This window comes from Rhinoraja longicauda, chromosome 9 (assembly GCF_053455715.1).
Source record: "Rhinoraja longicauda isolate Sanriku21f chromosome 9, sRhiLon1.1, whole genome shotgun sequence".
Lineage (NCBI taxonomy): Eukaryota > Metazoa > Chordata > Chondrichthyes > Rajiformes > Arhynchobatidae > Rhinoraja > Rhinoraja longicauda.
The window spans coordinates 30,538,410-30,562,507 of record NC_135961.1 but is presented as its reverse complement, the minus strand read 5'-3'; the positions used below and the strand labels follow the sequence as shown (position 1 = coordinate 30,562,507).

Genomic DNA, 24,098 nt, shown 5'->3' with positions numbered 1-24,098 from the left:
CAGTATTTCAGTGATTCTTCCGCCGAGATTAATATCCGTGAAAATTTACACCAGATTCCCATGTTTCCTTGCAGCACGGAGGATGCTGCTTGGTCGACTGAGTCCATGCCCGCTCACAATCCATCAGTCTCATTTTCCCGCTTATTTTTTGAGATAGGTTATTTTTCCGCCGCATTCCCATCCACTCCTCCCAATTTCTGTCATGCACCTACATGGTAGGGACAATTTACAGTGGCCAATTAACCTACCAACCTGTGTGGTTTTGGGATGATGGAGGAAACTACACGATTACAGGAACATGCAAACTCAGCATGGACATGGACAGCACCAGAGGTCACGACTGAACCCAAATCACTGGTGCTGTGATGAAGCAGCTCTACCATCTGTGCCACTTTGCCACCCAATGAACTTGCATGCTAAAGCTGCCATGGTGGGATTTAATTTTAATCCAGGCCTCTTAATTACATACCCGATATTTTAACCCTGAAGCGCCATGGTGAATAAAGATGACAATTTCTTGCTAAATTCTGTATATTGATATTTTCTTTGTTCTTTAAAGGAAAACATCAACATCAAAAGGAAGTTGAAATTTGGAAATACCATTTTTTTTCTTCATTCCACTCTTGTTTTGAACTTGTTCTGTCTGGATACATGTAATGGTAACACTATCATGCAAACATTTCCTCGTTGTTAGACTGCCATTGGTTATAAAACATTCTCATACAATTCATACATTCTCAACATAATTTCGCTCCAGTGCTACTGATTTTGATCCCCCGATGGCCCGATCAGGGAATCATATTTCTGATTTTTAACTCCTTGCCCTCTCTCCATCAGAAGATCTTTCCCCCATGCTATCTTTGTAGCCTCTTCTATCCTTCTTTCCCCACATTGCATTTTATGCACCTGACCTCTCTTTGTCCCACTATGCTGGTTATACCTTGGATCCAATCTCGAGGACTTCTTCCCAAAACTCTGAACCGTCCCCTTTTCACCCAGACTTGTGGACACATCGTTCTCTTTCATTCCAATGTCCATTGATCAATTTCCCACCTCTTTGCATTTTTGAAGTATTTCGTAATAAAAATTATGTTAATATTTAAACTCTTAAAAATTGGATGCTCAGGATCTATCCAATGACAGAAAACAATTTCTAGAAAACTCAATCTTCATCACATGTGGATGGGAGTTGCATAATCTGGCAGTCTTCTTAGAACTGAATGTTTACAGGTGTAAGTGTAGTTTCTTTGTTGTTGATGCCTTGAGACCCTAAAAAGAGAAAAAGGTTTGGGAAGTACTGCATAATTAAAATAAGCAACTGTATACATTTGCTGTTTCTGCCTTAAAATTATTTCTCATCATTTTAAAATCATAAAATAATTTTTCCTTGTTTTCGGGCAGATGTGTTTTGTTTGTGATGGCTCTTCATGGAATTGTCACTTGCCATTCTTGGGAATGCTGCCTAACTCGGAAATTTAAATTCTTCACTTTCTTTGGTATCAAAGTTTCCAAGTGTCATCTTTATTACATTGTCAAAAATTAGCCCATTTCTCTTTTACCATTCCAACTATATTGGTTGCTACGTGCTGGATTCTGTAGCCTGTACAGTGTGCTACACACTAAGCTCTCTGGGAAGACTTTTTTTGTGTGCAGATAACCTGTTAAAATTGGAAGAACGATGTTTAATAAGTGAATGAACCATCTCAACATATGCTTTGTGAATCATGAAATATGTGTTCTCGCACATGCAAGTATAAAGAATCATTAAACTAGAGAACATAGACATATACCCCACAATACACAGTTGACACTGTGTCACTTTTGCAATTGAGCAATCTGTTAATATTTGAACAATATATTATTGTTGTAATATTTTGGGCATTAGTGTTGTCGGAAAAGCTGCAATTTAGTTTCCTTCCGTAGATACTCTGGGAATTTGGTTGTTGGCTCCCTCCTTGAAATAGTTTAGTCAAAAAGAATATGTAAGGTTTGAGAAGCTAAAATTAGGCAAAACCCGCCAGGAATATAAAAGAAGCAGGAAAGAACTTAAACGAGGATTTACGAGGGCTAGGAGGGGCCATGAAATGTCCTTGGCAAGTAGGATTAATAGAATCACGTAACTTTATAAATGTATTGTATTAAAAATAAGTGGACAGCTAGGAAAAGGATGTCCACTCAAAGGTGGCAATCTGTGCCTTGAGCTATAATTTCAAATGCATCTATCAGGTCTCACCTCAATCTCCGACGCTCCAGAAAACAATTTATGTTTGTCCAACCCCTCTTCATAGCTAATACCCTCTAATCCAGGTATCATTCAGGTAAACATCTGCTATTCCCACTTCACATCCTTCCTCTAATTGGGCAACCAGAACTGCACACAAATGTGGCTTAACTAAACTTTTATAAAACTGATAGACACAAAATGCTGGAATAACTCAGCGGGTCAGGCAGCATTTCTGCAAAAAAGGAGTAGGTTATGTTTCGGGTCGAGTCCCATCAGGACACCCTGACTCTTATACTCAATGTTTTGACTGATGAAAGCAGTCATGCCATATGCATTATTTACAAGTCTATCTACGTCAAATCAGGGAGCTATGAACTTGGACTCCAAAATACCTCAATTTATCAATGATGTTAAGGGTCTTGCCATGAACTATACACTTTCCCCTTGCATTCAACCTCCCAATTGCAGCATCTCACACTTGCTCGGAATAAATTTGACCTGGGATTTTTCATGTCATAACTTCTGTATGTTTTTAAAGCAGTGCTCGCTACTGCTGCTTTCTGTATTTGTTCATTGAAAGCTTTGTTTAGCAAAGATCTTTCTCCACAATTTTATTATTTGCAATCGATGCTTTCTTAGAATGGATGCTCAGAATAGCAAATGTATTCAACCTTACTTTAGCAGTGGAGAATTTAGGGAGAAAGATTAATTCAGCCAAAGATTCAGAAGAAAGATTTGCATTTGATCCAGACTCCACTTCACTATCAAACATAAGCAGCACACTTGGCAAAAGGTCAAATGGAGAACATGGATAGGTGACGTTTTGGGTCAAGGCCTTTCTCATCTATCCATGTTCTCCAGAGATGCTACCTGACCTGCTGAGTTACTCCAGCACTTTGTGCCCTTTCGTGTAACAATAGGCCAAATGTCCTGACTTTGCACCAACACTTCATGAAGGAGATCATGGACATGTACAACCTCCTTTAATATTGGTCTGCTTGCCTTCTCCCATCTTTTAACCAAATAATAGTGATCACTGGATCCTCTTATTACTCTATTATTGGTTACCATTCTATTAACGATGATATTTGGATATGCGAGACATTGAGTCTAGTAAGACTGGCCACTTTGGGCTGTGCCCTTAACTTTTTAGGCTCATTTTAACTTTTTTACTTCCTATGTTAAAATAATAACTTATGAACTTGTGATCATTGCATTTACTTTGGTCTTCCTCTCTGGATCTAATCTTTCAGTAATTTGGACGTGCTGATTGTGGTGGCTTCAGATGTGTGGTAGATGTTCTTATTTTCATTTTCACACAGGTTTCAGATTTCTGAGATTGAAGAATATGTTAAATAATGTTAAATAATGCAATAATTGAATTGTAATTTGTGACTACATTCACATGCTAACACAGAAGCAAAATTTTGTGGCCCTTCAGAGGTAATGCATTTTCGGTTGTATGTGATGATTCAAGGTTAAGGTTTCCCTTGGAAGAGAAAAAATATTCTCAATTGATATTATCCTGTTTGGAAAAATAACATGCTCTTTTAATTTAAATTCACTATAGATAAGAGTCAAGAGTGTTTTATTGTGAAATATCCCAAAACAGAACAATGAAATTCTTTCTTGCAGGACAACAGATGTGTTAACATTGTTTTTTTTATTGCTATCCAGGTAAATCGTATCATACATGACTATATCAGGTAGTGCAAAAGAGAAAATAAATAGAGTGCAGAATATAGTGATCCATCTGCAGATTAAAAAAAATGTGCAAGAGCCGCAATGAGTTACATTGGAAGATCGGGAATTCATCCCTAGCATAGAGAGGTTTGGTCAAGAGTCTGATAATAGCAGGAAGGTACTTGTTCTTGAATCTGAGGCATGTGTTTTCAAGCTTTTGTATCTTCTGCCTGACAAGGGAAGGGAGAAGAGACAATGAACGGAATATGGGTGATCCTTGAGTACGGTGGATGTTTTCCTGACGCATTGATATAGACAATAGACAATAGGTGCAGGAGGAGGCCATTCGGCCCTTCGAGCCAGCACCGCCATTTAATGTGATCATGGCTGATCATTCTCAATCAGTACCCCGTTCCTGCCTTCTCCCCATACCCCCTGACTCTGCTATCCTTAAGAGCTCTATCCAGCTCTCTCTTGAATGCATTCAGAGAATTGGCCTCCACTGCATTCTGAGGCAGAGAATTCCACAGATTCACAACTCTCTGACTGAAAAAGTTTTTCCTCATCTCAGTTCTAAATGGCCTACCCCTTATTCTTAAACTGTGGCCCCTTGTTCTGGACTCCCCCAACATTGGGAACATGTTTCCTGCCTCTAACGTGTCCAACCCCTTAATAATCTTATACGTTTCGATAAGATCTCCTCTCATCCCTCTAAATTCCAGTGTATACAAGCCTAGTCGCTCCAGTCTTTCAACATATGATAGTCCCGCCATTCCGGGAATTAACCTAGTAAACCTACACTGCACGCCCTCAATAGCAAGAGTATCCTTCCTCAAATTTGGAGACCAAAACTGCACACTGTACTCCAGGTGCGGTCTCACTAGGGCCCTGTACAACTGCAGAAGGACCTCTTTGCTCCTATATAATTAATAGGGGGAAGACTGCTTTGCGTGATGGACTGGAGAGGGTCCAGAACCCTGTACAATTTCTAATGATCTTCCCATAACAAGCTGTGACTGTCTGGATGAGATGCTTTCTATGGTGCAGGTGTAAAAATTGGTAAGAGTCGTTGGAGATATGCTGACTTTTCTTAGTCTTCTGAGGGAATAGAGTGCTGATGTGCTTTCTTGACTGCAGCATCCATGTGGTTGGACTAGGACACATTGTTGTTGATATTTACACCCAAGAACTTGAGGCTCTCGGCCATCTCCACATCAGCACTAATGATACCATGGGTATTTATTCCACCCTGCTTCCTGAACGCTGACCAGCTCCCTCATTTTGCTAACATTGAGCGAGAAGTGGGTCAAGGAAGTAAATTACTTCACTTTTCAAATTGGCAGTCTTAGTTGATAAAGACTTGGCTTGTGGTGCATTCTGGATGGGAGCACTAGACAAATGCAGGTGTGGATCTCTTTATCACTGTCATACCTCCAATGATAACAATATTTTTCTCATGCTCGCTACTTATTCTGCAGTACGTGTGAAGTCAATCTTATGAGCTGAATCTTCAATCAGCTGATTCTTGCTGCTCATCTGTCAGCAAGATCATTCACTTGTTTGTTCATACTCTGTAATTCACCTCCATCAGATTGACCGGATCATTTCCTGGGAGTCTTGACCCTCTGAAACTTACTGTGCTTGAACTGTTCCAGCTCGACTGCTGGATCACTGACAATTTGGAATTTAGTCTCTTTCCATGCAAAGAACAAAGCAAGAGTAAAGTGAAACTGCAAAACACTTGAAAATGAGCTTCCATCAACAATGTTTTGTTAGAAGTTGTACATTTCAAGGAGCCTTCTTATTCATCTTCCCTTTATCAGTGCCATGATGGATTGAGTGCAAATGAAGGAGGCAATGAGGAGAGAGAAATAACTAGGAGGGATGACTGGCTATTTAGTTTGAAGAGACCTCTGGTCCACCCTATGTTCTCATCTATTGTGGCCTGTTCCAATAAGAAGATTGTGCAAAGTGGCACAATGATAGCGTCGCTGCCTTGCTGCACCAGAGACCCGGGTTTGACCCTGACAAAGGGTGCTGTCTGTGTGGAGTTTGTACGTTCTCCCTGCGACCGCATAGTTTTCCCCGGGTGCTCTGGTTTCATCCCACACTCCAAGACATACAGGTTTGTAGGTTAATTGGCTTCAGTTAAATTGTCCCTGGTGTGTTGGATTGTGCTAGTGTTCCGGGTGATCGTTGGTCGGCGTGGCATTGGTGGGCTGAAGCGCCTGTACCTCTTAAGTAAAATAAAAGTATGTCATCTTATCCTGTAAACAGAGATGTTGCAGAAGGTGGATTGGGCAGCAGAGTGCTTCCAGATAAATTAATTTACATGCTTTGAAAGATTTTCATCATCAGTGAATTTTTTGAGAGTTGCAGGAAAGTTGTGGTGTATGGTTTGGTATGACAACAAGAATGTGTATGTTGCCTTGCCCATCTCTCCCCGCTACCACCACCACCAATGTGTGCACATACACGTGAAGTACTTCAGAGGGAACGAGCCTTGTCTAAGGGCTTCAGCACAAACTTCCAATAATAATGTTTAGAAAAGCTTCTGAGTGTGTATACTTTCACACAGAGTTCCTAGAGGCAGGCTTAAATCAATGTAATAAGATAACCCAAATACTTAATTTAACTGATCCAAGGGAACTGCAGAGTTAAATGTCTGAAATTTAAGCGTTCAAAACATCTTAGTTTAGATCCTGCCACTTTACTTCAGTGAATGGAAAGTAAGGTCCCCTACTGTGACGTTAGTTCAATAGTTGAAAATGGAAAATACAGTAGATTATCTTGGAATCTACGTGACAATTTTAATATGGTTCCTAGTTGGCACTTACTTGGAGTACAAAACATGTTAATTCAACGTGACCTTGAATGCTCATCACAGCATGGCTTAGACATAGACTTAGACATAAAAAATAGGTGCAGGAGTAGGCCATTCGGCCCTTCGAGCCTGCACCGCCATTCAATATGATCATGGCTGATCATCCAGCTCAGTAACCTGTACCTGCCTTCTCTCCATACCCCCTGATCCCTTTAGCCATAAGGGCCACATCTAACTCCCTCTTAAATATAGCCAATGAACTGGCCTCAACTACCTTCTGTGGCAGAGAATTCCACAGACTCACCACTCTCTGTGTGAAGAAATGTTTTCTCATCTCGGTCCTAAAAGACTTCCCCCTTATCCTTAAGCTGTGACCCCTGGTTCTGGACTTCCCCAACATCGGGAACAATCTTCCCGCATCTAGCCTCTCCAACCCCTTAAGAATTTTATATGTTTCAATAAGATCCCCCCTCAGTCTTCTAAATTCCAGCGAGTATAAACCTAGTCTATCCAGTCTTTCTTCATATGAAAGTCCTGTCATCCCAGGGATCAATCTGGTGAACATTCTCTGTACTCCCTCTAAGGCTAGAATGTCTTTCCTCAGATTAGGAGACCAAAACTGTACACAATACTCCAGGTGCGGTCTCACCAAGGCCCTGTACAACTGCAGCAGAACCTCCCTGCTCCTATACTCAAATCCTCTTGCTATGAATGCTAACATACCATTCGCTTTCTTCACTGCCTCCTGCACCTGCACGCTTGCTTTCAATGACTGGTGCACCATGACACCCAGGTCACGTTGCATCTCCCCTTTTCCTAATTGGCCACCATTCAGGTAATACTCTGCTTTCCTGTTCTTGCCGCCAAAGTGGATAACCTCACATTTATCCACATTATATTGCATCTGCCATGCATTTGCCCACTCTCCTAATCTATCCAAGTCACTCTGCAGCCTCCTAGCATCCTCCTCGCAGCTAACACTGCCACCCAGCTTCGTGTCATCCGCAAACTTAGTATGGCTTGTATGGTAAATGCGAAATAAGTGGCAGGATGATGAGGATGATGTGTTAAAAGTCCTCGTCTGACCATGGGATTGAGGCATGCTGCTGAAGAGTGTGCAGAGAGTTTTATTTAACTTTTTATCTAACTGTGTTATACACATGGAGGTGTTTAATGTTGGTACCAATTAACTATAATGGGAAGGGCTCCATTCCAGCACAAACATCCCAGCATAAACATCTCTCAAATTTGAACAACAAACAGACCTGAAGGTGGATGGCTACTACTATAGAAAGATTGTTTCATTCCATGAATGGACCAATGGAAGGTATTTTACAACTTTCAGTTAGGTTTTGTAAATTTTAGAATGGTTGATTCCTCCTGGACTATCCAGTGTTTGAAGAAATACTCTGCAAAATATAAATTCATTCTGTTCCCATTCCTACACAGAATTACTTGTTAAGTTGAAAATAATAGTTGCTAGAAGTTTGGTTTTTAATTCAGCATAAAGGTTCTGCGAAATTGCGGAATGAACTTTGTGTCCAATCCATTTGTGTGAAGGCTATTATTGACCCAGACTATCTTTAAAAAATATTGAATTTTTTTTTTCTCTGTTCTATTTATTAGTAACTGCCCACATAGAAATAGATTAAGAAAACATTTTGTCTTTTAAATGTACATTTCCAACCACAAATAATCTTGACCACTATTTCAAGTGGTGGTTGTTACATTCAAACCCTATGGCAATTATATTTTTCTCTTCAAACACAATGTCACAGATAAATGACTTTTTTTAGATGATGATGGATGGTTAAGAAGGATGGTATGTCCTGTTCCTTTCTCCTGAGGAAATATTCAAGAGCAATGACCCAAATGTTGCGACTCAATTGAAAACGTGGTGCACCAGTTTTTTAAAAAGTTTTTGTGTCTACAGAATAATCCAACAGGGTATACTTAGGTTAGGTTTATCATTGTCACATGTATCGAATACAGTGAAAAGCTTTGTTTTGCATGATATCCAATCACATCAGATAATACCATACATAAATACAATCCAGTCAAACTCAAGGACAATAGATAGAGCAAAGGGGAAACCGCAGAGTGCAGAATATAGTTCTCAGCATTGTAATGCAACAATTCCATAGACAAGGTCCAATGTCTGCAGTGATGTAGAGGTGAATTGGACGCAACCTTAGCTTATGGAAGGACCATCCAGAAAGCTCATAACAGAGGGGAAGAAGCTATTCCCGAGTCTAGTGATATTCACTTTCAAACTTCTGGACTTTGTCAGATGGGAGTAGGGAAAAGAATGAATGACTGATGTGGGATGAGTCTTCCATTACATTGTCAAAGGCAGTGAGGTGTAGATGGAGTCAATGGTGGAAGTCTGGTTGGAAGGTACTACATCTACAGCACTGCAATTTCTTGCAATATTGGACAGAGATGTTCCCTAACTAAGCTGCGAAGCAACCTGACAGAATGCTTTGCATGGTGAATCTGTAGAAGTTTGTAAGAGTCATTGGAGTCATGCCGAATTTCCTCAGTATCCAAAGAAAGTAGAGGCACTGGTGTGCCAATTTGGCTGTTGCCTCAATGTAGTTGGTCCACGACAGATCATTGGTAACATTAACACCAAGGAACATAGAGCTGTCAGCCATTTCCAGTTTGATGTCCTTGCCTTAAAAAAAGTGCAGTGAAGATTCCAGGAATGGGAGGTATACTGCCTCTGGAATGTCAGAGGTTGAGGGGACACTTGGTAGTATGAGAGGCAAAGATAGGGTAGACAGAAACTTTTTCCTGGAGTTGATATGTCCAACACTAGAGGTCATGGGTATAATGTGAAAGGGATAAAGTTTATTGGAGATGTGTGGGGCAAGTTTTTGTACACGGAGAGTGGTGGGGGCCTGAAACGCATTGCCAGGGGTGATGGTGGAAGCAGACCTGATAATGTTTAAGGGGCTTTTAGATACTTGCAGAGAATAGAGGGATATAGATCATATACAGGCCGATAAGATCAGTTTAACTTGGTATCATGTTCGGCAAAAACATTGTGGGCCGAAGGGCCCATTCCTATGCTGTATTGTTCTATGTTCTATGCTGTATGAAGAGAGCTTGAGTACATTTGGTTGAATCCTCTAGAGGTAAATAATAGCTCAGGACTGCTCTCTAGTCCAATGACGGGGCAATTGCCAACAAGCTTAAAGATGATGTTGGAGCTGTGTCTGGTTACACAGTCATGGTTATAGAGAGAGGAGAGTTGGGGTCTTGACATGCCCTTCTGCTGATGGTCAGCAAGGATGGGGTGTTGTTGCCAATTCATAATGATTGAGGTCTGCCAATGAGAAAGTCGAGGATACAGTTGCACAGGGAGGAGCAGTGACCCAGTTCGATGAGTTTGGAAGGGGTGATGGTGTTGAACACCAAGCCATCATCAAAGACAACAGCCTGACTTACATATTCCTGTTGTTTAAGTGATCCAGCACATAGTGGAAAGCCAGCGAGATTGCATCCATTGTCGATCTGTTGTGGTGGTAGGCAAATTTGAAGTGGGTCCAGATCGCCATTAAGGTAGGAGCTGATTTATATCATAACCAACATCACTTCATCCCATCGGGCATAAACACCACCAATTGCTGAGGCATGACACCACGCTCTTCTTTGACACTGGTATTATAGATGTCCTTTTAAAGCAGGCTAGAGCTTTAATATATTGTAGCAGTCACAGGTGTTAGTTGGAAGTTAACTGCCTTCAATAAGGAGTGTTTTGTTGGTACTTCTACTTCTGTTTGTTACCTTAATAAGATGCAGAAGTAAAGAACTCTGAAACACCACATCTGCTAACTTTAATGAAATGTGCACATACATATCCAGTTCTCTTTGGATCCACAGCCCTTTTGGATTTGAATTACATGGTTGTTCCTTGTTCTCTCCATCAACATGTATCAACTTGCTCTTGTAAACAACTCTTGGAGAGTAAAACCTCCCACAAGACACTTTATAGGAGCGTTGTCAAACAAATCTTTACCCCAGACCACATGGTGATTTATTAGGACTAGTGATTAAGCTTTTATTAGGACTAGTGATTAAGCTTTTAATCACTTTTAAAGTCACTTTTAAAATTACAGCTTTTCACAAGAAGCTGTTAAGGTGAATCATAAATACAGATGCTAGCAATCTGAGACAAAAAACTAGCGGAAGCACTCAGCAGATCTGATGGCATCTCACGACATTCAACATATATTTCTATCATTCTATTCTCTCTATCATTTCCTGCTATTTTGAACTTCAATTATCTTCCTTTACATACATCTACAGAAATATCTCTACCATAGTTTCTCAGCAGGTAGCATGTTATTCTCTCCTGACACTCCTGATCGCCACTCTGTCACAGACGTTCTGTTTTTTTTTACTCTGTCCTCCATTTTTCTGCAAATTAAAAGTTATTTCATTTCTAGTTATTTTCAGATCAAAGACAATCTGGCAGGTTATTTGGCTACATTAAAATGCCCCTACTATGGAGAGGAGTGGTAGAAGAGTCAGGATGGATGGGCATGTGACCGAAAATATGTATCGGGAAAATCAATGGAGAAAGGAGATAGATGAGTTTGCTTAGAAAACCAGCAAAGACTCAATGGGCCATATGGTCCCCTTTGTTGTAAAGGAAAAGCACAATGCAACTATCTCATACTTCTATCTTCTTGCCTGATAGCAATTCTACCGACCCATACTGATGTTATCTGTAAGCAAGTTTTTTAGACTGAATAATGTGAAATTTATTCTCAATGGGGACAAAAACCACAGTGTTTGCCAATTTGAAACAAAACAAAAATGGTGGAAAACTCAGCAGGTCTTACAATTGTGGAACGAAAATCTATCAATGTTTTGGGTCTATGACCCTTCCAAAATCCAGATCTGAGACTGTATAGATGACAATTCTGTATAATTTTGGTTTGACCATTTATATATTTTTTCTTTCTGTAATGTCTATTTTGTCATGGCAATTAATTTTTGTACTATAACCAAATGAATGATGCCTCTGTGAACAGCAGGGGCATGGTAAGGTTCAGGATGCTAGTTAATGGGAGATTGGGGTTGCATTTATTGGTTATGCAAGAGAAGACACAGAATGCTGGAGTAGCTCAGTGAGTCAAGCATTTCATCATTTTGCTCGTTTGCAAAATCTCATCAATTTTCTTTGTGTCTTCTACTAGTTGTTCAATTTACCGGAGATGCTGCCTGGCCTGCTCAGCACTTTGTGTCTTCTACTGGTTGTTTAATTTGTTTATTTCACATCCTCCCCAGCTAGACAGTCCATCTAGATAGCCTCCTATCACCTTTTTTGTCTCCCTTGCCCTAGTCCTATTGCTCTGCACATGCTTACTATATAATTATGGATAGCGCTGCACGTTCATAGGTATGCAATATGCAAGTGACTATGACAAATTTTGATAATTATTGATTACTTCAGAATAGTCCTGACACTAAAGGTTTAGTTTAGCATACCAATGATCCGATCTGTCTTAATTCATTTGACACCAGTGTGTTTTTTAATCATATGCTGTGCACATGTGCTTGGGTTGGCCGATGGGGTGTTTAATCTCAGTATCAATGGATTTCCTTGATGTAAAGTTTCTACCGATTTGCTTGCAAAGCTGTCTTAAATGCTGTTGGTTCAGCAGAGTTGCCCAGAGTGAAAGTGTTATACCTATTGCCAGATATCTCATGTTTGACGACATAGTGGCACAGCTGGTCGAGCTGCTGCTTCACAGCCCCAGGAACCCTGGTTCGATCCTGATCTTGGGTGCTGACTGTGTAGAGTTTGCACGTCTCCCTGTAACCGTGTAGGTTCCATCTGGCTGTTCACGTTTCCTCCCTCATCCTCAAAGATGTGCAGGCTTGTAGGTTGATTGACCTCTGTAAAATTGCCCCAATTCTGTAGGAAGTGGGTGAAAATGTGGGGTAACCTAAAATTAGAGTGAATGGGTGATCGATGGTCAGTGTGGTCTTGGTAAGCTGAAGGACCTGTTTCCATGCTATATCTCTAAACTAAAAAAAAATGAATTTGTTGTTCAACTGACATTCATGTTTCCTTTTGTTCCCAGGAGGTTTACTCATCTACCACTGAGAAAGATCCAAAGACATTCTTTTGAAGGACTTAGCGATATTATAAGAATGTAAGTTTAGTAAAAGTTCCATTCTAAATTTGAATATGTTGCATTATGTATTAAATATTAAAACTACATGCGTTTATAGAAATGCTTAAACTTTAGGGAGTTTAAGGAATTAAATTTTCTTGGTTGCATTTCTACCTCTCCAGTGACTTCTTACTGAATTTTTTCATTGTTTGATAGTGAGGTAGATTTTCAAAGTCTACAGAGAGACTTGGGCCTTTTGGAAGGGTGGGCTGAAAGATGGCAGATGGAGTTTAATGCTGATAAGTGTGAGGTGCTGCATTTTGGTAGGACAAATCAAAATAGGACGTACAGGGTAAATGGTAGGGAATTGAGGAATGCAGTGGAACAGAGGGATCTGGGAATAACTGCATTGTTCCCTGAAGGTGGAATCTCATGTGGATAGGGTGGTGAAGAAGGCGTTTGGTATGCTTGCCTTTATAAATCAGAGCATCGAGTATAGAAGTTGGGATGTAATGTTGAACTTGTACAGGGCATTGGTGAGGCCGAATCTGGAGTATGGTGTGCAGTTCTGGTCGCCAAATTATAGGAAGGATGTCGACAAAATGGAGAGGGTACAGAGGAGATTTACTAGAATGTTGCCTGGGTTTCAGCACTTAGGCTACAGAGAGAGGTTGAATAGGTTGGGTCTTTATTCTTTGGAGCGTAGAAGGTTGAGGGGGGACTTGATAGAGGTTTTTAAAATTTTGAGAGGGACGGACAGAGTTGACGTGGGTAGGCTTTTCCCTTTGAGAGTGGGGAAGATTCCAACAAGGGGACATAGCTTCAGAATTGAGGGACAAAGGTTTAGGGGTAACATGAGGGGGAACTTCTTTACTCAGAGGGTTGTGGCTGTATGGAATGGGCTTCCGGTGGAAGTGGTGGAGGCTGGCTCGATTTTATTATTTAAGAGTAAATTGGATAGGTATATGGATAGGAGGGGATTGGAGGGTTATGGTCTGAGTGCAGGTAGATGAGACTAGGTCAGGGAGAATGGTCGGCGTGGACTGGTAGGGCCGGACAGGCCTGTTTCCATGCTGTAGTTGTTATATGTTATATATGTTATATGTTAGCTGTTGAGTATTGTATTAACAATCTGTACTGCTGTTGGAAGTAAGAATTTCATTATTCCGTTTTGGGACATTTGACAATAAAACACCACTTATTTTACTACCCCTGGCTGTTATTCCTGATGTAATCAATTATTTCATTCTATTCAAATCATCTCAATGCTTTCAGGATGGCTTCTACTTCTACCTACTTAGTGCCTCTACATCTTACTTGCTTCTTTTAATCTCTGTGCTTGTCATTGAGAAGGAATGGAGTGTAATTTGGATGATATGAATCCTGTGCTTGGAATGGTTGAATATGGTTTTGGGTAATTAGAATACTTTGCTTGGGCTGGAACTATATTCAAGCCAGCTATGTGCAAGACTAGACAATCTTAATACAGTAAATGGTCTGTTCTACGTTTAGCCAGATAACTATATGCAACAAGATATGTCTAACAACTCAGTTTGAACACCACATACTGCTCCATGAGAGAAAGATATGCAAACAGGATCAAAAAACACACTGCTGGAGGAACTCAGTGGGTCAGGCAGCATCTGTGGAAGGTAATGGACAGATGCCATTTTGGGTCAGCACCCTTCTTCAGGCTGAGGAAGTAAAAATAGGAGAAAGTAGTAGCTAGTAAAAAGAGGTGAGGCAAGAGCTGTCAAATGATGGACTCTGTGAAAAATTTCCTTCTGACCTCAGTCCTAAATATCTGGTGCGTTATCTCGAGATAAATTCCCTTGTTTCAGACATTCTAATCAAGAATAGTCACTCCACTCCTTCCCACTCACCTTTTCAAGCCCCATCAAACCTTATGTTTCAATAAACACACATCTAATTTTATTCTTAGTCTCCATCTTTTGTCACAGGACAATTGTCTTATCCTAGGAATCAATCTAGAAAATATACATTACAAATGAGCCAAAAATATTCCGACACATATGGAGGAAACAGCTGATAAGGGGAAAGGTTATTTTAGTTCTCATTTAGTGCGATGGTTAAATTGATAATCTTATTGTAAAGGGGCCTTCATCATGAAGTGCCCATGGCACGAAATTTCACTTGGGCAGGTTACAGCCCAGCGGTATGAACATTGACTTCTCCAACTTTAGATAGTTCCTCTGTCCCTCTCTTCCCCTCCCCCTTCCCAGTTCTCCCACTGTCTTCCTGTCTCCACCTATATCCTTTCTTTGTCCCGCCCCCCCTGACATCAGTCTGAAGAAGGGTCTTGACCCGAAACGTCACCCATTCCTTCTCTCCTAGATGCTGCCTGACCTGCTGAGTTACTCCAGCATTTTGTGATACCTTCGATTTGTACCAGCATCTGCAGTTATTTTCCTATCCTACGGTCAACTAATATAATCACAAGCACAGTTGGACTTGGTGGTATTCTGTCACAGAAAAATAATATTACGTGTTGGTTGTTATCATGGCAAGTCTTTTGCTGATGCCTAAGGAGGAACATTATTTACAGCTAGAACAAAAAACGCTCTATGTAACGGGGCATTTAACATGTACTTAGATAATAGTTTTAATCTTATGACTGCCCATAAGCCTCAGTCTGTCTTTCAATGCAAATAGCAAACTGCCCAGTTTGGGCAGTGAATAATGATAAGCAGTGAATACTTGAGCCCCAAGAAAAGTGATCTCAGCTAGTGGTTATCAGTTTTATTATGCTGATTACTTCTTGTGCCATCCCTTACCTACAGTTGAACCCATTGGCCATGAAGAAGTGGCTGTCAAATCAGATGTATTTTGCGCAAGCATAAATGCAGTGCTCAAAATTATAATGCTAAGCAAAATCAAAACTGCACTAAAGCAATATGTGATAAAAAGGAACTGCGGATGCTGGTTTATACCAAAGATAGAGTCAGATGCCAGAGTAACTCAGCGGATCAGGCAGCATCTCTGAGGAAAATGGGTCATGTTTCAGTTAGGAATGTTTCTTCAGTCTGCACTAAAGCAAGATGTGGCTCTTTCACAGTGCATGGTGACAATTTGTTTATAAAAATGGTCATGGAAATGACATCCTCTCCTAACAAGGCACATAAACTGTAAGCCTTGCAGAAAGTTTGTGATGAACTTGTAATTGCCCCTAGCTTCGTTTTTGTATTGTATGGGAATTACATTACGGATTACTCAGAAAGACAATAAAAATATCATGAAAATTTCCTGTTACAGTAGAACGTCAGGTTCCCAGGAATTGATTTTGTGGTTATACTTAAAATCAACAAACATCTACTTTGTTGAGCAATTATGACAGTAAACCTGCAATCACCAGTACAAATGTCAGAATTACCCAAAGGGCCATGATTCAACGTTTGTGTTGATTTTGCAGCTCCAATGATGATTTACTTGTAATTGGTGACAACTACAGTAGATTCTCCAGTGTCAAAATTATCAATTATGTATTGAGGCAGGCTGCAGTTCCAAAACCTCTTTATATGCTTTAAGATAGACACAAAATGCTGGAATAACTCAACGGGTCAGGCAACATCTCTGAAGAAAAAGAATAGGTGACATTTCTAGTCTGAACCCTTCAGACTGGACCCTTTTTTGAAAATTAAAAAAGCTGCAGATACTCAAAATCTAAAATAAAACTAGATAATGATGAAATGCTCAGTAGGTCAGTCAGCATCTGTGGGAAGAGAACCCTGTATGATGAAAGACGTCTGACTTGAAACATTAACTCGATTACTCTTCCCGCTGTTGAGATTAAAATAAGCAACTGGTTTTCAACAGTGATGACCTCTTGTATTCACTGGAATTTAGAAGGATGAGAAGGGATCTTATAGAAACGTATAAAATTGTAAAAAGACTAGACAAGCTAGATGCAGGAAAAATGTTCGCAATGTTGGGGGAGTCCAGAACCAGGGGCCACAGTCTAAGAATAAAGGGGAGGCCATTTAAAACTGAGGTGAGAAAAAACTTTTTCACGCAGAGAGTTGTGAATTTGTGGAATTCTCTGCCACAGAAGGCAGTGGAGGCCAATTCACTGGATGAATTTAAAAGAGTTAGATAGAGCTCTATGGGCTAGCGGAATCAAGGGATATGGGGAGAAGGCAGGCACGCGTTACTGATTGTGGATGATCAGCCATGATCACAATGAATGGCGGTGCTGGCTCGAAGGGTCAAATGGCCTATTTTCTATGTTTCTATGTTTCTAATGTTTGGAACTTGCTACTTGTTTTGAAGTGGATGTATCTGAATAATTAATCATAATGCCACTTTACAGATGAGAATTTTAAAATTGGGTTGTGGCTTAATGAGACACCAATCTGTTCTGTAGTCACTTCAGTTATGGGTGAATGCTACTTGGTACAAATTTTGGATTTGGCAGCAGAATTTTGGGTGGCTTCAAGTTTACAGAGGATAGAATGTGGGAAGGTCGGCCAGTTATTATGAGAATGCCAAGATCAGAGATAACAAAGGAAGGACAAAGCGTTTTAGCAGCAGAGGCCATGCCAGGGATAGAATTAGGCATTGCTCTGGTTATTATGGACATGGGCAGACTTAGAGATAACAATGGTGGAAGCTGATTTTGGAGTAAAGTTCAACACGAGCATCACAAGCTCAAACTAGATCAGGTTTGGGTATTGCATCTGCAGTCTTTTGTGCCTCTCAGATTTAGACTTTTAGATTTTAGAGATACAGCATGGAAACAGGTCCTTTGGCCTACTGGGTCCACAACAAGCAGCAATCACCCCATACACTAGTTCTATCCTACACAAGAACAATGTTACAATTTACAGAAGCCAATTATCCTACAAACCTGTACGTCTTTGGAGGGTGGGAGGAAACTGGACCACCCGGAGAAAACCTATGCGGTCACATGGAGAATGTACAAACTCTGTACAGAGTTTGGATCGTAGTCAGGATCGAACCTGGGTCTCTCTTTCTGTAGGGCAGCAACTCTACTGCTGCTACAGATATTGCTGACAGAGATGTACCTAGAGGCTGTGATACAAAATTTGTGAAGATTACTCAAGACAACAGCTTCAATCTGCCTAAAATTAATTTTAGGAAATATTTATTGTGTATTGGATGTAATAGATGTACTGTAATGGCATAAATAGGAGATGAAAAGGTAAATCGAGAGTGCGGCATGACCCTATTGTTGATGCCAGTGCCAACTTAAGCTAAAGATCCAGGTAAATTCTCAATTCTTAGAATTCATTTCTCTCTACTGGAATTAGAATGAGAAAATAATTTTATAATTTTATAGATTTATTTAATTCATCAGACAATGGAATAATTAATTTCACTTCTTTGAATCTTTCAGTGATATTTCTCAGAGTGATTCCTTGGAGAGAATTGAGACTCAAGCTTTTGTTGATCTTAAGGACTTGATGGAACTGTAAGTAGTGTTGTAAATATTATCATTTTGCCAATGCCAAACTAGTTTAACCTTGAAACCAATGTGATTAAAGGAGTTGAAAACCAAGAGCTGAATTTTAACTCCTTCAGGCATGTGAGTGTTTAAAACACTGAAAGTAAAGTGAAGCAATTAGATGTGTAGAGTCATAGAGTGATACAGCATGGAAACAGGCGCTTCAGCCTGACTTGCCCACACTGGCCAACATGTCCCAGCTACACTAGTCCCACCTGCCCATGTTTGGTCCATATCCCTGCAAACCTGTCCTATCCATGTACCTGTCCAACTGTTTATTAAAAGTTGGGCAAGTCCCTGCCTTAACTACCTCCTCTGGCAGCTTGTTCTAGACACCCACCACCCTTTTTGTGAAAAAATTACCCCTCAGATTCCTATTAAATCGTCTCCCCTTCACCTGAGACCTATGGCCCCTGGTCCTCGATTTTCCTACTCTGGGCAAGAGACTCTGTGCATCTAACCGATCTATTCATTTCATGATTTTATACACAAATTTCATTGTTTTATTATTAATTTTATTATGGTTTTAGTTTCCAATCTCTGAACTATTATATTTAACTCGAGTGTGCTAGGATGGGTGGGAACAACTCCTTCTGGGAGAGGCGAGCTCATAATTTCATTGAGATACTAATTTGCCTCGTGAGCTTAGTAATGCAAGCTGAGCAACAGTAGAAAGGGCTGAAGAATGGACGAGCAAATCTATGAACATTTACTGCAACCTCACAGCTGATTTCTCAAATGAATCTTTGGATGATTTTGTTCCGAAAAAAATTACACTGAGAGTGTAACTTTGAGCACCAGAGCTTGCTTTGTGAACTTAGCAGTTCAATTTCCAAACTTTCGACATGAGCACTTGTAAACTGTAAGAACACAAAGTGTTGGAGTAACTCAGCAGGTCAGGCACGGATAAGTGATGTTTTGGGTCAGGAAGAAGGGTCCCAAAACATTGCCTATCCATGTTCTCTAAACATGCTGCCTGACACGCTGATTTACTCCAGCACTTTGTGTCCTTTTTTGTAAGCCAGCATCTGCAGTTCTTTGTTTCTACTCCTTGTGAGCTGTAGTTTCTCATCAGCATAGTGTTGCTAATGCTGCAATACCTTGCAACTTAGAAAAGGTCTATTGATCATTGTCAGTTAGTTTCTCAGTGTAGGATAGATCCATGCACAAGACTAGCTACAGAGAAGAGAGGGAATCGGCTGAGTTATAGCTGACATAAGGCCATACCTACACGATCAGTGGTTCATGTGAGTAGCCACTCTTTTCATGTTCAAAGACATTGTATGATTGAAAATCTTGCTGGAGATTAATTTTGTGCTTTGCCCAACTGTTTAAACATCATTTGGGCAAGGTGGATGCTGCAAAGACAATGCTCATACATGTGAAATTCTCGCACCCAAGAACATATTCTCTATTAACACTATTAACAATTCCAATTAACTCTTCCATAGACATCTGCAAATCGGTTAATTTTTGTATGTGCAGGATTATTTATTTTTCTGGTTTCAGGCGCTCATTTTCTCAACACGTCTTTATTTTAAGTTTCGATCACAGGTTCCAGCTAAGACACTCCAGTAACATGCTTCACCATCTCCATGGTGAGAATTTCCATTTAAAGGTCAGTTACTAAAAATAAATAAAAGGCCATGCAAATCATTTTTTAAATTATTGGAGTATTAACACAAAATAGATTTTCAACTCATAACTGCTATTATAAATGAATAGTTAATGAAGTGCAAACTTGGTGTTCAGGGACTCCCTGGTCTGACCAGGTTTAAGATTTATCTTCTTCTATCATTCAACTGACAAAAAACAAAATTATTATAATAAGGTAACTTCTATTCTTGTGGTATATTTCCAAAAATGTATTAAAAAATTAAAATGAATAGTAAGCTTTAAAAGCTCACAGAATGTACCACTAAGAGAAACACTAATATATCCATTAAAATCACTGTTTTAAAAGAAAATTGCCATTTTATGCCCTGTTTTATTCAATTTCACAGAAAAATAAAATGAATTGGAAAACAATGGGCATGCTGTGTTTTGTTTTCTGTCTGAAATTACCCTTCCTGTGTTATCCTCCATAGGAAACCTGGTTGTACACATTGGCATAAAAAAACCTCCAGGGCAAGACTAGACCTCACTTCTGGGATTTTGATCTTCAAATGCATGGTCCATACCATTCAAACTATTTAAAGGCCCCATGTGTCATTTGCTCCTGTGTAATATAGAGTCAACCCATTGGGTAGGATCCCTTCAAGTTACCTATACTTACTATGTTCTCCAACATGTTCCACAACCATTACCACACCTCCATTATCTCATAAATACAACTGTCAATACGATATGATAGAACTTTATTCATCCCCAGTGGGAAACTAATCCAATACAATAAAGTATCATTCATTCATTCAACCCAGGTCCACCACTACCCCCATTTTCCCATTTTGCTGACCGATCTAATCCAACTGATATTGTAACATTACATTATCACATTCTTCTCCACATCCACAATCACCAGTGTCTAAAGGTTCCTGTGTCAAGCCAAATAGCCTAAACACAATTGAGCAAACATTCAATTTGACATTTACTCAAAATAAATCGGTGGGACCTACAAAGGATAAATAATCCAATAGTTAGGCGACAAAATATTTCTCAACTCAGTGTGAACATTGCCATGGGAGACCTGCAGTAAGCAATGGAAAATATATTATTGCCTAATCTCAAACACTGCAAATGGCATATTTGGTATACATGTCAGATTCCAATTAAATGAACAGGCTATCTCGTCAAGGTTTATTTGTCCAATCAGTTTCTGTTTGCTGGAAAATATCTGACAGTAAACTCACAAAGTATAGTACAACTGTTAAATGAAACAAAGTTTTAATGTATTGGCATCCTTTTAAAACACACAAACTCAGGAGAGCAAACCGAATATCATTGCAGGAAACATATGTTTGCCTGGACCCTAAAAAATGTTAGAAAAAAATGCCTGAATGAAGATGTTGATTGCAGTTGATCTGTTTGAAGGAGATGTAAACCTGTAAAAACAAACTGCAGATGCTGGCATATACCGAAGATAAAGTCTGAAGGAGACTCCCGATCCAAAACGTCGCCCATCCATTTTCTCCAAAGATGTTGGCCGACCCGCTGAGTTACACCAGCACTTTGTGTCTATCTTCGGAGATGTAAACCTGCTTGTTTCACGCTACTGCTCATTTCATGTCGCTGCAAAAATTTGACTGGGCTCCTCCAGTAGTAAGAGACCCTTGCAGTCCTGATGCAATCTGGTCCTCTGAACTCAGCAACGAAAGAGGAAGCAGTTGATTACTGCAGTAATTCAGTAATTTTCCTTGATACTTCAGATCCCAACCCTGCATAGGACCAACCACTCTTCCGCTACCTCCCACCCAATTCCCAATCTGCTGTCCCATAGATCAACCTCCCGCCCCAACATAAATATCATAGCCGGTGTCCCAGTTTTACCATTCTTTATTCCCATTAGCCAGTGATCCAAATGTGAAGCTTTGATGCCAGCTACCCACTGTGGCCATGAATATCTTGAACCCAGCCTCTGGACTGAATAACAGTTTCAATCCCTTGCAACTGAAAATTGCAATAGGAGTGGCTAATGCCTGAAACAGACATAGAACATAGAACAGTACAGCTCAACAACAGGCCCTTCAGCCCACAATGTCTGTGCTGAATATGATGCCAAGACCAACTCTTACCTGCCTGCACACAATCCATATTCCTCCATTCCCTGAATATCCATGTGCCTATCCAAAAGTCTCTTAAGTGCCAATATCATATCTGCCTCATCCACTACCCCCAGCAGCACGTTCCAGGAACATGCCCCCCCCCCCCCCTCTACCATTCATTGGTGGGTGGCTGGCTTCTGGACATAATTAGTTCAGCCTTGGTGGAGTAACAGAGAGATACAGTAGGGAAACAAGCCTTTCAGCCCCTCTCCATGTCGACTGGGTTGCCTAACCAAGTTCATCCCACTTGCCTGCTCCTGGCCCATATTCATCCAAGCTCTTCCCACCCATATACATATCCAAATGCCTTTTGAATGTCATTATTATGCCTACCTCTACTCACATCCTCTGGCAGTTCATTCCATGTACACATCCACCTCTGTGTGGAAATATTGCCCCTCGTTCCCGTGAAATCTTTTCACACTCACCTTACAATAGAGAAAAGGCTGTGACTATTGACCTTATCAATGTTCTCAGGATTTTATATACCTCAGCCTCCTGAGGTTCAGTGAAAAAAGTTCTGGCTTAATTTAGCCTCTCCTTATAGCTCAAACTTGCCAGACGTGGTAACATCCGCATAAATCTTTGTGGAGCCCTTTCCGGTTTATTTATATCCTTCCTCTAGCAGGATGAAAACTGTACACATTACATCAAATGTGGCCTTATCAACATCTTGTACAGCTGTAACACGATGCCCCAAATCCTGTAGTCAATATGCTGACAGATGAAGGCAAGTGTACAAAATGTTGTCTTAACCATCCTGTCAAGCTATGTCGCTACTGACATGGAACTATGCACCTGAGTCCTGTCCTAGTTTGCCCTGCTCTTTTTGTTGTTATTTACCTAATAAAATGCATTTGGTATAATTGCAGTTTACAAAGGGATAAACTTCAGAAATTATTGAAATCTAACTCAGCTGGGTCCCTGACATTTTCAGGTCTATTTTGGTGATCTCCCAAGGGTATACTTGCAGTAGTTCAACAAAACCCTTAATCCTTCCATTGATATATAAATGAGATATTTTTGCTTGAAGCATTGCAACATATTTTGGAATAAACAGAAAATTTCTAGCACGCATATAAAGCCTGGCGTGAACAAATACCCTGAGAGCTTTGAAGTTTGACATGATCAAGAAGAAAATCACCTTTACTTTATGTCGCCATTGTGACCAGGAAATTACACTTAAATGTCAGAGAGTGCTCCGAGTTACTTAGTTCTTTAAGGCTTTGAATAGTGTACTAATTCTGTTCCAGTATGATTCTTAATTTGAATTGATTCAGTCGAACAGCTTGTTGGAATTCTATAATTGACTCAGTTTTTAAGGAAAATTAAAAATCAGTCATTGTACCCATTCTTGGTACATGGGGCAACTTGGCTGGCATGGGCAAGTTGGGCTGAAGGGCCTATTTCCATGTTGTATGACTCTGTGACTCTATGACTCTTGTGAACAGTTAATTAGACTTTTTACAGTTGCAATTAAATAAAGCTCTTCCATTATTTATTGGTCCATTAATTTAAATTTATTAATGTTTTTATCTTTCTAGTTCAATTCAGAATACAAAGCACCTGGTAAAAATTGACCAAGAAGCTTTCAGGGATCTACCACAACTAAGATACTTGTGAGAGAACCTTAATTTGCAGTAGTGTCTGTGAATAACTTTTTAATAGAGTGCTATTTTGTTTAATGTTCCAGCTGTATTGCATATGGCCATTGCTTGCCTTTTATTCAATCTTTATAATGTATTTGCTAGTTGCTAAAGACCATGAAAGTAAATGCAGACAAGTGAAGCAATCTGATCCATCTATTTCATCCTTCCGCAGAAACAGTCCCCATGACATTCAGCAGATGGTCATAGGGTCACCCTCCTTCTGAAAATTAGAAATATGTTCAGAACTCACAGGGAAATTACTATTTATAACATTCCACCAGGGCGTTCTACTCCCAAAGTCAGATCTCTGTGGATCACAGTGCTTATCCACCTATTCCACA

At 40.1% G+C, this 24,098-nt stretch overlaps 1 protein-coding gene across 1 annotated transcript in view; it reads left to right on the top strand.

The window, feature by feature from the left end:
* LOC144596951 (lutropin-choriogonadotropic hormone receptor-like) overlaps positions 1-24,098 on the top strand; it is a 50,838-nt gene that overhangs the window by 5,129 nt on the left and 21,611 nt on the right. The window contains exons 2-4 of the mRNA XM_078405849.1: positions 12,833-12,904; positions 18,240-18,314; positions 23,653-23,727. Of these exons, the coding sequence (XP_078261975.1) occupies positions 12,833-12,904; positions 18,240-18,314; positions 23,653-23,727 (222 nt within the window). The remainder of the gene's footprint in view (positions 1-12,832; positions 12,905-18,239; positions 18,315-23,652; positions 23,728-24,098) is intronic.